This window comes from Alexandromys fortis, unplaced genomic scaffold, assembly GCF_014885135.2.
Source record: "Alexandromys fortis isolate MF-2015 unplaced genomic scaffold, M_Fortis_MF-2015_v1.1 scaffold_75, whole genome shotgun sequence".
In the NCBI taxonomy this organism is placed as follows: domain Eukaryota; kingdom Metazoa; phylum Chordata; class Mammalia; order Rodentia; family Cricetidae; genus Alexandromys; species Alexandromys fortis.
The window spans coordinates 5,478,862-5,493,595 of record NW_026067956.1 but is presented as its reverse complement, the minus strand read 5'-3'; the positions used below and the strand labels follow the sequence as shown (position 1 = coordinate 5,493,595).

At 46.2% G+C, this 14,734-nt stretch overlaps 1 protein-coding gene across 3 annotated transcripts in view; it reads left to right on the top strand.

The window, feature by feature from the left end:
• The window catches only part of Mipep (mitochondrial intermediate peptidase), a 128,420-nt gene that overhangs the window by 24,458 nt on the left and 89,228 nt on the right, over nucleotides 1–14,734 (top strand). For all 3 annotated transcript variants that reach the window (XM_050152218.1, XM_050152217.1, XM_050152216.1), the window contains exon 10: nucleotides 4,055–4,107. In XM_050152218.1, coding sequence (XP_050008175.1) covers nucleotides 4,055–4,107 — 53 coding nt within the window. The remainder of the gene's footprint in view (nucleotides 1–4,054; nucleotides 4,108–14,734) is intronic.

Here is a 14,734-nt window from a genome sequence, read left to right as displayed (position 1 = left end):
TCTGCTTAGTAACCATAGTAGGTTCTGCCATAGGGCCTGTGACTTCTGCAGCCATGGCTTCTGATTAATTAGGTTACAGTACCAGACATGCGCTGCTGTGGGCACGGCCTCAGATCCAGTCAGGAAAATTTGGTTACTCCCATAATTGTCATGCCTCCATTACATAACTGGGTACATATTGTTGTTTCTGGGATTTCTTAGGATTTCCTGGAAGTCTCTGTAGTCTTTTTAATGTTGGTCTTTCTTAGTGAATTTGGTATTGAAGTATTTGATATATAGATCCTAAGTTGAGGTTACCTAGAAACTCAGCATTTTTATCAATTAGTTGGTGTGTGTGTACATTTATGTATATATATTAACAAATATATTTGTGAAGCACTTCCTTCTGTTCTACATCAAGTCAGCTTCCCATCTCAAGGTAGCTTTTGATAAAGCTGAATGGAGGCTTGATTAGCAGGTGGCAATTGGAACCTCATACCTCCAACGCTTGCTGTATCATATGGTCCAAGTGGTAGAGCAGGTGGTGCACGTTGGCTTGGGCCTTCTCCAGGCCCTACTCACAGCCAACATGGTTACGGATCTCTTGGTGTATGGGCCAGAATAACATTACCCAGGTGAGGAACGTGTGTCTCCAGAATCCAAGCAGGCCCACTAAGCTTTGTGTCCTTTCTTGGTGGTTGGAGGGCCCGGGTGCAGTAATTATCCTTCACCTTGGAAGGAATGTCTCTGCATGCCCCACACCACTGGGCTCCTGAGAATTTCACTGAGGTAGAAGGCCCTTCAATTTTGGTTGGGTTTATTTCCCATCTTCTGATGTGCATATTCATTACCAACAAGTCCAAAATTGTTGCTTCCTCCTGCTCACTTGAACCAGTCAGCAGAATATCATCAATTTGGTAGATCAGTGTGGTATTTTGTGGAAGAGACAGATGACCAACAGCCTTTGAGCTAAGTTATGACACAGGGTTGGAAAATTAATATCCCATTATCTATATGTGTTATTTTCAGTCATAAGGTCATATGGTCTCATAGTTTAGAGCAAGTGTCTTTGTGACCAGAATGCTGCCCAGGCACTTGGGACGTTTTGAAGTGATGGGGTTGCAGACATTAGGATCCTTGTCCTTGTGGCTCAAATGAACCACAGGCTTTCTGCAGTTGTCTACACCATTTTTTGGTAGGTGTTAGTGTTGGTGAGTCTCGGTTTGATAGTACCTGTCAGGGCTGTAGGCCAGGGAAATAGAAAGAAAGGAGCCTTGTAGATTTGAAAACGATGACAGTTTCCCAGCCTTACCCACTAAGAACGAGATGATACATTGCTGGGCTGGATAGACTTAGGGTAGCAGCCAATCTGGGATCTTGCTATGGCTGTATCTGACCTGGCAGCTAATGTCAGTCATCTACATCCATGCAGTGGTGGGCACAGCCACGTAGGATATCAGACAGCAGATCAGAATCCAAAGAATTAAAAATCTCTTAAAGAAAGCTAATTCAGTCAAAGCTGATATACCTTGCACCTTCTCTCCCAACATTTTTGTATGACTGATGGATGCAGGTAGCTGTGCAAATACTGGTGAAGTCCTGATCTTCTCAGGAGGCTCCGATCTGGCCACTGGGACCACTGCTCAGCCTGCTGCTCCAGCTGCACTTACTACTAGTTCCTGACCGGAAGCATCAGCACAGAACTCAGCCCCACATACCAATCCAAACCTGGGTTGAGGCCTGTTCTTGAGTTTCATTGTGCCCTGGAGGTGGTTCCCACTCCTGCTGTTCCTGCAGCTTACCTCAAGAGCCTTATCCTCCCCTCCCCTTCCCATGACCACAATCTTGGCTAGCTCATTACAGTTTTTCTACTCCCCTCAAAAGTATACTTGTCTTAGTTAGAGTTTCTATTGCTGGGAAGAGACACCATGACCAACTCTTATAAAGGAAAAACATTTAATTGGGGTGGCTTTCATTTCAGAGGTTTAGTTCATTGTCATCATGGTGAGACATGGCTGTGTGCAGGCAGACGTGGTGCTGGAGCTGAAAGTCCTTACATCTTGACTGAGGCAACAAGAAGTAGTCTGTCCCACTGAGTGTGGTTTGAGCATATATGAAACCTCAAAGCCTGCCTCCACAGTGACACACTTCCTCCCAATAAGACTACACCTACTCCAACAAGGCCATACCTTCTAATAGTGCTACACTGGGGGTCATTTCTTTGAACCCACCACAGTCCTGGGTTTAGAACGTTTAGCAATGTGCCCAGCCCAGTGTGGGCAGAACAGGTACTGTGCATTTACCTGAACTCTGAGTGAATGAACCAGTGACTAGATTGCCATGGGGAAAGTCCCTACAGCACACGTCTGGCTTTGTCACTCTGTTTAAACCCTTCACCAACTGCCGCCCTTATCATTGCACTTCTGACGTCTTCCCATGTTTTCCCCGGCCACTCAGGGCTGTCCTTCTCCCCTGTATCCGGGGCAGCATGGCTGTCCTCGCTCAGGGCTGTCCTTCTCCCCCACACTGGGATGGCATGACTGTCCTCGCTCACTTCTGCACTGTTTAAACGTTCATCTTGTTTTTTGAGAGAGGGATGCTCAGTGGTTCAGCCAAGCTGGCTGGCCAGCCTCAGCCTTAGGCATCTTCCTGACTTGTCTTTCCCACTGGGATCACAAGCATGCACTACCACACTCGCTCTTTATGTGTGTTCTGGGAGTGAATTCAGGTCCTCACTCTTTCATAGCAAGCACTATTACCAAGCTCTCCCCATCCCCATCCTGTGATAGTATGCTGTGCTCTCATAAGTCTCTTTGCCTTCCTATACCATCTCCTCTACTATGGCGGATGTCTTCTTATATCTGTGGTAGGAGCCCCCACTCTGCCATCTACAAATGGTGCGTGGTCATTGGCTGGAAGTGCTGGGAGCTGGGAACGGAGCTCCGGGAGGTGGAGGTTCAGGAATACCGTCCCTACCCTTCAGGGGCTCTTGGGAGAGAGACCATGAATTTGTACTTTTACATTGCCACACATGCTGTGCCCAAAGTGCCATCGTGCCATGTGGGAAGGAGCACCTACTTCCTCAGGGGAAGTGCTGAGCTGAAACTTGGAAGGGGGAGAGCCACAGGACAGCTGGCATACTGAATGAACCCTTACCAGAGCCAGGTGTTGTGCCTGTGTGGGAGGTGCTGCTGACTCAGTGGCCGCCATGCACCAGACTCTGGGCAGAGGTAGAACCAATGTGGAAGGATACAGGCAGAATCCTTACCCTCCTGCAGCATGCGGTCTGGTAACTTGACCCCTGGTGGCTTTCAGCACCCTGTACTGGCTGCCACAGCACTGTTATTGCTTTTTTCTTCCTTCCTTCCTTCCTTCCTTCCTTCCTTCCTTCCTTCCTTCCTTCCTTCCTTCCTTCCTTCCTTCCTTCCTTCTTTCTTTCTTTCTTTCTTTCTTTCTTTCTTTCTGTCCCTCCCTCCCTCCTTTTCTTCCCTTTCCTTTTTCCTTTTCTTTCCGAGATAGGATTTGACTTTTTAGCTCAGGACCTTCAAATTTGGAGTCCTGCCCCAGCCTCTGAGGGCTGGGATTGTAAGCCTGAGCCCCCATGCGCTGTTCTTTTACTGCCTCCTTAAGATAGTTTCTTTGCCGAGACTGGAGTTGCTTCTGCCTCAGTCACATTTTAAATTACTGCTTTAATTTTGGGACCATACCCCAACCTTCTTGCTTAGCTTTACAAAGCACGCTATCTCAGTTTACTACTTGTCGTGTATGGATTCGTATCTGGGATATGCCTTGAGAAAACTTTGATTCTGGCAGGTTTAACCCATTAATGTTGACTTTGGTTGATTACACTTTCGGATGCCATTTACCTTTGCCCCAGATTCTGGGTTATGCCTTATTTGTATCCTTCTATGTATTGGATACAGAGAATTCAAATTGTGCCATGCCGTTGTTTTTAAATTCTTTTTTCTCATATATGTTAAAAATAACTGGTTTGTCTTTTATAAACTGACCAGGTTTCTGATAAAAATAACGAGCTAGTGGACAGCTTTGCTGACAGTGAACCATTCCCTTTCAGGAGCTAATGCCCTGGGACCCTCCCTACTACAGTGGTGTGATTCGTGCAGAGAGGTAAGCTTCCCTAGAAGGACCCCTGTGGGAAGGGAGACGGGAGTTAATGTCCTGAGACTTGATGCACTAGAGACTCAGCTGCTCAGGTGCCCATCACACAGCTGCCTTCCCCGAGACACAGCGCTCTCTGAGGGCAGAGCTGTAGTCTTACTTGCAGTGTCTTAATCTGATCCTTGTGTGACTTTGCCTGTCCTTAATTCTCTGGGCACTGCTGTCTCATAAGTATAATTGTTTCTTTATAACGCCATTAATAAGCACATTTATTTATTATTTGTTCGTTTATTTGCATGTGTGTATATGGGGAAGGGCATACAGCCAGCACACATGGTGGTGAGAGGACAGCTTACTTGCAGGAGTCAGTTCTTTCCATTATGTGGGTCGTGGGGCTTGAACTCAGGACGTCAGACCCGGCAACAGGCACCTGCACTCACTGGGCCATCCTGCTGGCTTGCTGTCCCTTCTTTAAAGCTCTGAGGAACACACACACTGAGTTTTCAGGAACCACGAACTCTTTGTTAGCTCTTCAAGCCCATGTCAACACCGAATAAAATAATTTTATTTGTAATTATAATTATGCAATGAGAATTTGGGGAAGGCAGTGCCATAATATTTTGAATGGCATTCAAAGAATTTTTCACTTGCATATTTATTTATATTTATTTGAGTGTGTCTGTGCATATGCTATGTCACATGTGTGGGGCTCAGAGGACAACTTGAAGGAGTCTTGTTTTGCCTTGTGATTGAACTCATGATGAGTGTTTTGACCTGCTAAACCATTTTGCCAACCCTAAGTGGCTCTTGTTTTAACCTGGTATATTTGTTTTGTTGTTTTCTTTTGTTTGAGACAGGGTTTCTCTGTGTAGTCCTGCTGTCCTGGAACTCACTCTGTAGACCAGAATGGCATTGAACTCAGAGATCCACCTGCCTCTGCCTTCCAGGTGCAGATTTGTTTAATGCAGTGTGGCCTTTAGGGGTCTGGTTATACATGCTTGGCCAGTCTTCCAGCCCAGCTCTACTGGGAACAGTGGTACCTGCCTGAGAGCAGAGGAGCTCTGGCTGGTTTGGCCGACTGTTAATGCAGCAAACTAAGCAGGAAATGAGATGGGAGTGTGTCAGAGGATCTATAAGGTGGCGTCCGCCCATCCTCGTGCCATCTGTTTAATAATTTACAGGGTCGAGCTCAGGCTGGACTCTCAACTGTGTGGGCAAAGAAAGTAGGCACAGAGGGTACTGTACTGGTAATGGATGAGAAAGGAAGAGAACACTGTGGTTTGGATTTGAGGCTAGGAGATGGGACAAAATGAAGAGGTCTAAAGCCTTGTTGAAGTCACCCACTTAGGTGTGTGGTTTACATAGAGTGGCAAGCAGAACTGACTTTCTTTGTGGTCAGTTTTTCTTGAAGCTAACCACAGGGGCTCATTTGTGTTATGTTAAAACTTCAGACATGTTTGTGTTTCAGGGTTCTCACTTAGCTGCCTGAAGAAGACAAGCAGCCTGTTTGGAAGTAGGCAGAGAATTAGCGTGTGTTAGGACTGCCCAGGACTGATGTGGGGAGACAGCAGCCCACGAAGAACTGTGGCTGTTTGCTTTTTCAGTTAGGTTCTTCTGAGAAATTAGGTCTTTCAAGTTTGAAGAGATAGGAAAAATATCTGAAATTGTTTTATTTGAAATTAAAATTTATTTTTGAATAGGCAGTGCCTTTATATGGTTTAAAGCATCAGAACAATGGTAAAAAGATGTTCATTAGGAAATGCTGGCCCCATCCCTACCCTGACCCCCAGGGCCGTTTTCTGGCCGTTTCCTAGAGTTGTTTAATCTGCCCTGTCAGCACTTGGGTTTCGCTCTTCGTGCCTTGGCAGGCCTTGTCTCTTCCTGCTAGCAGCAAGCTCCTGTGACCTGGGTGTGTGTGCTGCTGCTTTGCATCAGGATGTCTTCAGAAGGGCAGTTTCCTATTATCTACTCATGCTAAGCCTCAAAACTCTCACGAGTAATCACATAATAAAAAAAGTATGTTTTACATAAAATTACACAGAAGACAGTGGACTGTCACAGAAGGACTTCTGTTTAGTGTTTGAGATCTCATCTTTGTTGGTGGAGACAGGGTAGTTTAAAAGTTCTTAAAAATGAGCCTTTATTACGAAATTACGAAAAGTTTCAAAATAAACATAAAATGAAAATGTAAGTAGCTTCCTGGCATTCACCTCTGGGGTCTAGTGAGCATCGAGTTGTGGTGGGTTTTTTTTTTCCGCCCCCTCTTGATTTCTGTGTTGCTGTTTTGTCCTTCCTTCCTTGTCCTACTACATTACCTACATACCTTCTGGTCAGTCTCAGATTCTGTTTATATGCCCACATGCTCACATCTCTGAAGAACGGACGTCTTATGGACCTTCAGCATCATTACCTAGTGTTAATCTGTTATCTCTACCTAGTCCACCATAGTGTTTCCTGATGGTGTGTGTTTTCACAAGATACCGAAACAATTGGCTTCTCAGGAGGAAAGGTTGGGTTTTGCTCCAGTTTTGGAGGCTCCAGTATGTGGTCCATGGGCCTCTTTGATTTGGGGTCTGTAGCCAGGCAGTGCATCATAGTGGGGGGCACATAGTGGAAGGGCTGCTCACTTCACAGCAGTTGGGAGGTAGATAGAGTCAGGAGGGTGGGGTCCTAATGCTCTATTTAATGATATACCCCCGGTGAACTAGCTTCCTTCCATTGGGCCCCACTTCATACAGGTTCCACCATTTCCAGATAGCACTACGGTGGTCTAGAAGGCTAAGCCTTCAACACGTGGGCTTTTGGTGGCATTGAGGATCAACATGGTGACAGTACCAAATCTGCTTTTGCCTGTTAGATTGTTGAATTAGGATCCAGGCAAGGCCTGCATGTTCTAGTGTCCCCACCTCCACCCACCCCTTGTTTGCTTAGTTTATGCAGGAGTTTACATCACCCAGTAATGGTCTAAGGAGGGACTGGGCTGTTCTCAGGGACTTGGAAAAGTTCCTGTGCAAATGCCACCCTGGCCATCACCTTTTGTCATTTTCTCCCAAGACTCTTGAGAACTGCTTCCTGCTTGTTGCTTTCTTCTGGCTGTCATCTATTGCTGCTGCTCCTTTGCTTTCTGGCCCCTGGCAGAGCTGGCCCGCAGCTCAGCATCTTTTCTGCTGTCCTCTGAAGCAAAGAAGCAAGGTAGCAGATAGTCACAAACAGAGGTCTCCTTGCTGTCTCTGCTGGGTTCTGCCACTGTATCATCTCTTTTGCTGGCAATGCCCTTTGTCCCTACAGTCAGCTCTGCTGGCTCTCTTTCCTGCTGCTCGAGTCTGGTACTCATTTCTGTGGGGTTTGCACTGTGGAGGGAAGCTGTACCCAGCTAGCAGAAGCTGGGCCCCAGTGGTGGCTTCTGAAGGCAGAGTGGGGCTAGATGGCCCTGGTGGCCCCTTAGAGCAGAGGGAAGGGCTGGTCTTGTTCTTTTTCAGTGTTACATGTTAACTGAGAAGCAAGCTGTCCTGGCGTGACAGTTTCTCCACTGAGCCTTCTGTAGTTAACCAGAGAAGATGGCAGCTGTTGGTGTGGGGTCTCCTGCTGCAGAGCTCCAAAGCCATCATCAGCTGTAACTGTAATCAGGCTTCGTCACTCCTGATGGCAGACACCCCGTTCCACACGCATGATAGCGTTAATTGTTCCCTGGGCAGTGCTGTGTTGTAAGCTGTACTTTCCCAGTGTGCACGTTCCTAGCACAAGTATCCTTGGGTGGGGCCGCCTTGGTGGTTCTGAAGAGCGCCTCAGAGAGCCCGTGCTGCTAAAGCCTGCAGTGTCATGCTTGCTCTTCACAGAGTGAGTGCAGCAACGCAGAAGCCTTTGCGTTTCTGAGGCTTCAGCCCAGGTTCGTGGACCACACTCTTAGTAATTCAGTGCCAAGCTTTTTGAAATACCCAAGTGCTCTATCTTTCCTTTCACCCCTTTCTCTTCTCCTCTCCCTCCCTTCCCTTGATTCATTTTTTTAAACACTCAAATTATAGTGAGGAACTTTCTGGTTGAATATCTCTTCAGTGCTCATTTAGCCCTGCTGTCCCTGAGGGGCTTTGATATAATGCTAAGTTAGGTTGGTTTTGTGTGGTGCTGGGATTCTACCCACGTGCTTGGGCATGCTGGATGTAAACAGTACCAACTGAGCCACACCAACCTCAAATTCTGTTGTTCCTAATAAAGATGAAATTATATTTGTACTTTTGTACTGTGTTGGTTTGTTGCAGATTGAACCCCTTATGCAGTATCTGCAAAGCAAGCAGTCTTGCATCACAGACCTGTAGGGAGCAGAGAAAGGGGCAGCTCTTAGGTAGTGGAGCATTTCTGAACTTTGTTCTGGTGGGCCCCCATTTAACTGTGTATTCTTCAGAGGAAGCAGAGAGCTCTTGACAGTCTTGTTTCTGGAGCTACACCAAGGGAATTTTTTTGCAAAAATGATAGAAAACTGAAGGTTCTGGGATGGTGGTACATACCTGTGCCCCAGCTATGCTGGAGAGCTGGGTAATGTGGTGAGAGACAGTGTTAGGGAGGGGGAAGGACAACAGGATGAAGGTGGGGGAGAGAGGGAGTGGAGGATGGGGGAGGGGAGGGACTTTGCTAGAATTTGCAGTGATGCCTGGTGTGTCACAACCAGAATCTCAGCACGATGAGATATTATTGTTTGCATTGGCCATGGTTCTAGTATACTGGAAGGGTGCAGGGTCGTGTGTTGTACCCCTGATGAGTGTCTGTGGTAGAGAAGATTTCTCCATGGATTATGTATGGGAGTTAAGGAAGCTGTGGATAGAGGCATTGTAGGTATGTGTTAACAGGCAAACCTTGACCAGTAATGCCCCATAGGCAGGCAGAGTGGTCATATGCGGAGCCTGGCCTGACCGACCATGGGCCTAGTATCCTCAGCGTAGGGAGACCAGTGACATACAATAGTCAGCACATGACACTGTAGTACCAGTGTGAACTGAGTTCTGTGAATGGTGTTCTTTTGGCTACCACTTAGCCTGCATAAAGGACCGCTCAGATCCTCATAGTACTATGGATAACGTGAAGCTTTCTGTAGCTGCCCCATTCTGGCTCACTGTCCTTTGGTATGAGTCCCAGAGCGAGGGGAAGAGGTAGCTGAGCAAGGTCAAGGGCATCTGATGTTCTCACCTCTTGAGCTCTACCACACCTTGCTTCCCTTCTCCCTGTCCAGCCTTTGAGCTCCTTCACCAGGAGCCTCCTTCTGGGCTGCTCTTGGTGACTCTCTGATCACCATCATTCCTCTCTGGGCTGAAGGGTGGAATTAGCAGCAGCCACCATGTTTGTGCCAGGGCTCTTTCCCACTGGCCCTGTACCCCATTGCCCGTGGTCTGATCATTAGGGCTACAGCCTCACCTTCTGGGACACAGCCCATGAATGCTTGCTATTAGTAATATGTAATACAGTTTATGATGCAGGTTCTTTGACCACGCTATGTTTCTTCTTAGAGTTGGCAAGCTCTGAGGAGGAGAGGGAAGCACTGGGTTTCCCATTGCTTTCTTTTCTGTGGCAGTGATCATGGTGACAGTGTGCTTGCTGGTCCTGACACCCCCCCCCCTTTACTTACATTGGAGCCTGGGAAGTGTTTCCCATTTTCCTGGTGTGAAAGTCAAGACCCCAGAAGCCCAAAGTACAGAACCAGAAGGATCCCATGTTCCAGTTTCAAGCTTAGGGCTTGTGGTGGTTTGAATGAGAATGGCCCCCATATAATCTCATATATTTGAACCATTTGTCCCTAGTTGGTGAAATTGTTTAGGAAGGATTAGTAGGGGTGGCCTTGTTGGAGGAGGTGTGTCAGTGGGGGTGGCCTTTGAAATTTCAAAGCCCGCCTCCAGGTCCCGTCTCACTCTGCAGATCAGCTGTAAACGGTCTGCTACTGCCCACACTCCATGCCTGCCTGCCTGCTGCCATGCTCCCCACCATGATGGTCATGCTGAAACTGTAAGCAAGCCCACAATTAAATGCTTTCTTCTCTAAGTTGCCTTGGTCATGGTGTTGCATCACAGCAGTAGAATTGTAACTAAGACAGGGCTCTTCTTTCTGTTGTCACCAGCTTCTTTGGGCCTTTGTTTCCTCACGTGTAATTCTTGTCCCATCTGTGCCATGAGATTAGGTAAGGAATAAGAGAGGTGCCCTGTGGATTGAGAGCACCATGGTGGGTGCGGTAACATCAGACCACTTCAGATCCAGTTTCTCCAGTGGTTCTGACTCGGTCATGACCAATGTCTTCCTTCTGGCCAATTTCTTCCTGCATACCTTCTGTGATATCCCTCTTGTAAGCTCCTCCCTCGGGTCCTCTCCCATTTCTGTCCTGGCAAACTTCTCCCCAGCAGGAGTCTATGCTGGAGGCCTGTTCTCTCTAATCTTGGTGGTCTCGTGGAGTCCTGTCAATCTCCCAGCTAAGACTTTCATGTTTTCAGGGTGAGCTGTTATGTGGCAGACCTACAGGAGAAAAATGTCCATAATTCTGTTTGCCTGAAGAATCCTTTGTTCTCCAGTTTTGATGGATAACTTTATTCAATGTAAAGAATTCTTGGTTAGTGGTTTTTTCCCCTGTTGACATTTTTAGTATTTCAACCCACATTTTCTAACTACATGGTTTCTGAGTAGTCCATGTAATTCTTATCCTTGTTTCTCAGTAGGAAAGATGACCCCCCCCCCCCCCCCAGTTTTTAAAAGCAAGGTTTGCCTTTGATTGTCTCTGGTTAAATATGCTATAGTAATTAAATGTGGTAGGGAAAGGCCTACCTGTTGATGTTCTCTGCTCTTTTCTGTTTTTCCATTTTGGTGCCTGATGGTTTTTGTTTGCTATTTTATTTAGGTTTTTATTGTTTTTGAGATATCTCATGGTGTAGTCCATGACGCCCTGGAACTTAGGTCTTCTTGCCCCAGCCTTGTGGGGAGGGGTGCCAACACATGCTATTGACTAGTGTTTTTTTCATTTGGGAACTTGTCAGCCATTGTGACAAACATTTTCTTCTATTGTTCTCATTATTTATACTTCACAACTTTGTAGTTATCCTGCAAATCTTGGATAGTTTTATCTATTTTTCATTCTTTTCTTTCTCCATATTTCTGTTTTATTTTCCCCCAAAGTCAGAGTCTCACTGTATAGCCCAGGCTTGCCTCCCACAACTTGTGTTCCCCATGCCTCTGCTTTCAGAATGCAGCTTTATGCCCTGGCGTTTCTGGTTTAAACGCTTCTGTTGACATTGCTTCTAGCTCCGTGATTCCTTGCTCAACAATTCTAAGTCTGTGAGCCCTTTCGAGGCATTCGTCATTTCTGTCACAGTGTTTTTAGTCTCCGCCATATCCTTTTGATCTGAAGTTCCTTCCTTCTGCATACGTTAGCCATCTGTTCTGGTGACGGTCTCTACTTTTTCCTTTAGAGACCTTAAGATGTTAATTATCATTGTTTCATGGCCCTGTCTGTTCACGTCCACACCCCTGCTGTGTCTGAGACAGGCCCTAGGATTGCTTTGTCTCCTCTTACTGCTGTTGCAGATAAATAATAACAAATTGAAAAGACTAGTGAAAATGAGGCGGTTTTTAACATTTCCCTCTGCAGAAAGGGAACTAGTATAGAAAAATGTGGAAGTGTGATGTGGTGATGGTTTTTAAAGTCGCCCTCCACACAGGAAATCCTTAGCTCCTTTGTAAGCCAGAATGTCTCCTCTCCAGATTGCTCGTCTTACTCAGGACAAAAATGCCATAAAATTCTGCTGGATAATTTAGGGTTAAAGACTGCCCATTTTCTGATGGGGCTCAGTCATAGCAGACTTGCCTGCGACTCTCCTGCTCTGAGAGATTTGAGACAAGCGGCACCAGCCACCAGCAAGGGCATGCTTATCTCACAACTCTGCTGAACTCCGCACACCTCATACTGCAAATGGATCACGACACTGTCTCTCTCCTGCAGAAACCATCAGGCATTTAGCCTGTTAAGAGAAAAATGCTAACACGTCAGCAGGTCCAGCTCAGGATTGGGCACTCCATGCTTTGGGCCCTGGTGAGGGCATTGAGTACAGCAGCTGAGCTTGAAGTCTATGAGTGCCTTGAGTCCTTGGGTGACCTCCACAATGTCTCCCAGCCTCTCCCTTCCTGGAAGATGAGTCTGGAGATGTATTTCTACATCATTTCTACTCCTCAGCTCCCTGTTCTTTGCTTGTGTTTTGATTAAGCAGTTTCTTTTGAGGGCAGGCCACAGTAAGAGCAGAATGTTCTAGCAATATTTCAGGATTCCTTTTCTTCTCCCACTACTGGCAGGAGGCATTTTTCTCCATGTTAACTTTGGGAACTGCAGGGCTCCTGGAAGTAAACACACAAGTGTGGGGTACTGTACAAGACTAAGGAGTTGTGGCTCACTACCTATCACTCCTGTTTTGGGGAAGCCGTTTGCTGTGTAACCCAGGGCTGGAGGGCCCTGATGCTCTTCCATTTGTTCAGCTCCCGCTGTTAGCTGTGGTGGTGGCATTGGGCTCCTCAAGTGTCTGGCCAGAAGCCTGGCACTTCCTTCTCACCAGGTATTTCTTCTTCTGGTCTCATGGTGTTCCTCTCTAAGCAGTGGTGGCTCTGTCTGTGCTGTCTCCTTCCACCCCTTCTCTCTGCAAGTCCTGGGAGCTGCCCTTGATCAGATGGTGATCACTTGGCTGTGGCCTCTTCCCACAGCTGCAGCAACACCTCCTTGTTGGTCCTGAAGGTCTCAGGTTTCACGGCTGCTTTAAAGGTGTGCCTTCGAATTGTACGGTTCCTTCCTCCTCCCACAGTCTGTCTTCTCTGGCATCCAGGGCAAATGCGCCTTTTCCTCTGTGCACCGTTGTGTGTGTCCTAGGCAGTCTGGCTCTCACTCACACAGTCCTTCCCACTGCCTCACTCACACAGTCCTGCCTCCTCTGCATCTCACAGGAGAGCAGAGTAACATGTCTTTCCCAGCCCTGATGTCCCCTAGCACTTCAGCCCCTCATCAGCTGGCCACCTGAAGCTCCGGAGGAGCCCTCTCTATTCTTCCTGCTCTCTTACAACCTGTTTCTCACATTGTCCAACCTGCGCCATTCCAGGCCTCATCTCTGACTGCATCACAGGCAGTCCCTGAGACAGGAATGTGCAGTATTGTAACTTCTGTTTACACGTATTCATTCTTATTTCAACTCACAAACAACTTCTTTGAGCTTTTGGTGTGGTGGAATAATAATAGCACATGCATATGGTTTATAGATGCTTTGCAGTGAGGCTGAGTCCCCAAGTCTCTTTATTGATGGAGTCTAGCAGTTCACAGAGCACAGCCTGCAGAATGCATGCCTACTTCCTCAGCATTCTCTCTGCTCTCCACCCCCTCCTCCTCGCTCCATGTTATCTTCATACCCTTTTCTGTTTCTCTCTGCATTATGAACGGTGCATGTTTAGCCACATCATGTCATATTTCAGTCATGCTGCTGCTTCCGCTCATTTCCGAGTGTGAATTCCTCCCTGGTGCTCCCTGTACTCTACAAGCAGATCCCCTTCTCACCCTGTGGACTGCTTGTCCATCATTTGTTCCCACGTCTGTTGAGCACCAGCTCTAAACTTGCTGCTGCAGATTTGGCACATGCTGTTGTAGCTCCTCATTCCTGCTCCGACTTTGTGGGCAGCAGCCTTGTGTGAGGACTCCACTCCAGTATCACTCTGAGCACCCAGATTCTGCTTTCCTGGACGATAGATCATAAACCATGTTGTGTGTTTGAATTTCATTACCAAATCTGTTTGGTGCAATTTAAATTTACTCTTGTGTCCAGATAGTCTATGTAGCATTAATTTTTATTTTATATAAAATTATATAGTTAGATATATACATATGTTTATATTTTATATAGAATATATAGTTAGAGTGAAAAAGTAGGAATGTAATGAGCATCTACATTTTTTTCCTCGAGTTATTATTTTTGACTGTGGCTATGAATTTTGGCCTGATATGATGATTCAGAAATAAACATTTGAATGATGTATTTGCATCTGCTTGGTTATGTTGGAATACATAGAGCATATAAAATATTATTTGGGGATGAAAGTAACTGTGCTTACCAGTTACGCTATCTATAAGATGTGTATAGTCACAGAATATATGCATTTTAATATGGTATCTCTGGCATTTTTTCCATAAACAAATATTTTTCCAGTTGTGAACTTTAAAATGATTTAGCATGCTTTAAATTTTATTTATTTTTTGTTCAGTATTTTTGTATACAACTCATCCTTTTTAAATGATGTATTTTATAAAGTGAGGTTCCTTATGATTGACACTGTTCACATTTTGCCTATAAGTATGTATTAAAGAATGTGTGTGTGGCTGCGTCACTGAGACTAAATGAGGTCATTGAGATCTTAAACATAGAAGAGGTCAAGATTAAGGAATGATGGTTAGTGAGATGGCTCAGCGGGTAACGGTGCCCCAGAGCCCCGGTGGGAGGAAAGAACCAACTCCTAAAAGTTGTCCTCTGACCTCTGCTGGCATGCTGTGGCATGTCGCATGCTTTCTTTTGTGTTCTCTCTCTCCTCCCCCCTCCTTTTCTTCCGACATACAACCAAACATACTCTAATAAAACATACTCACAGA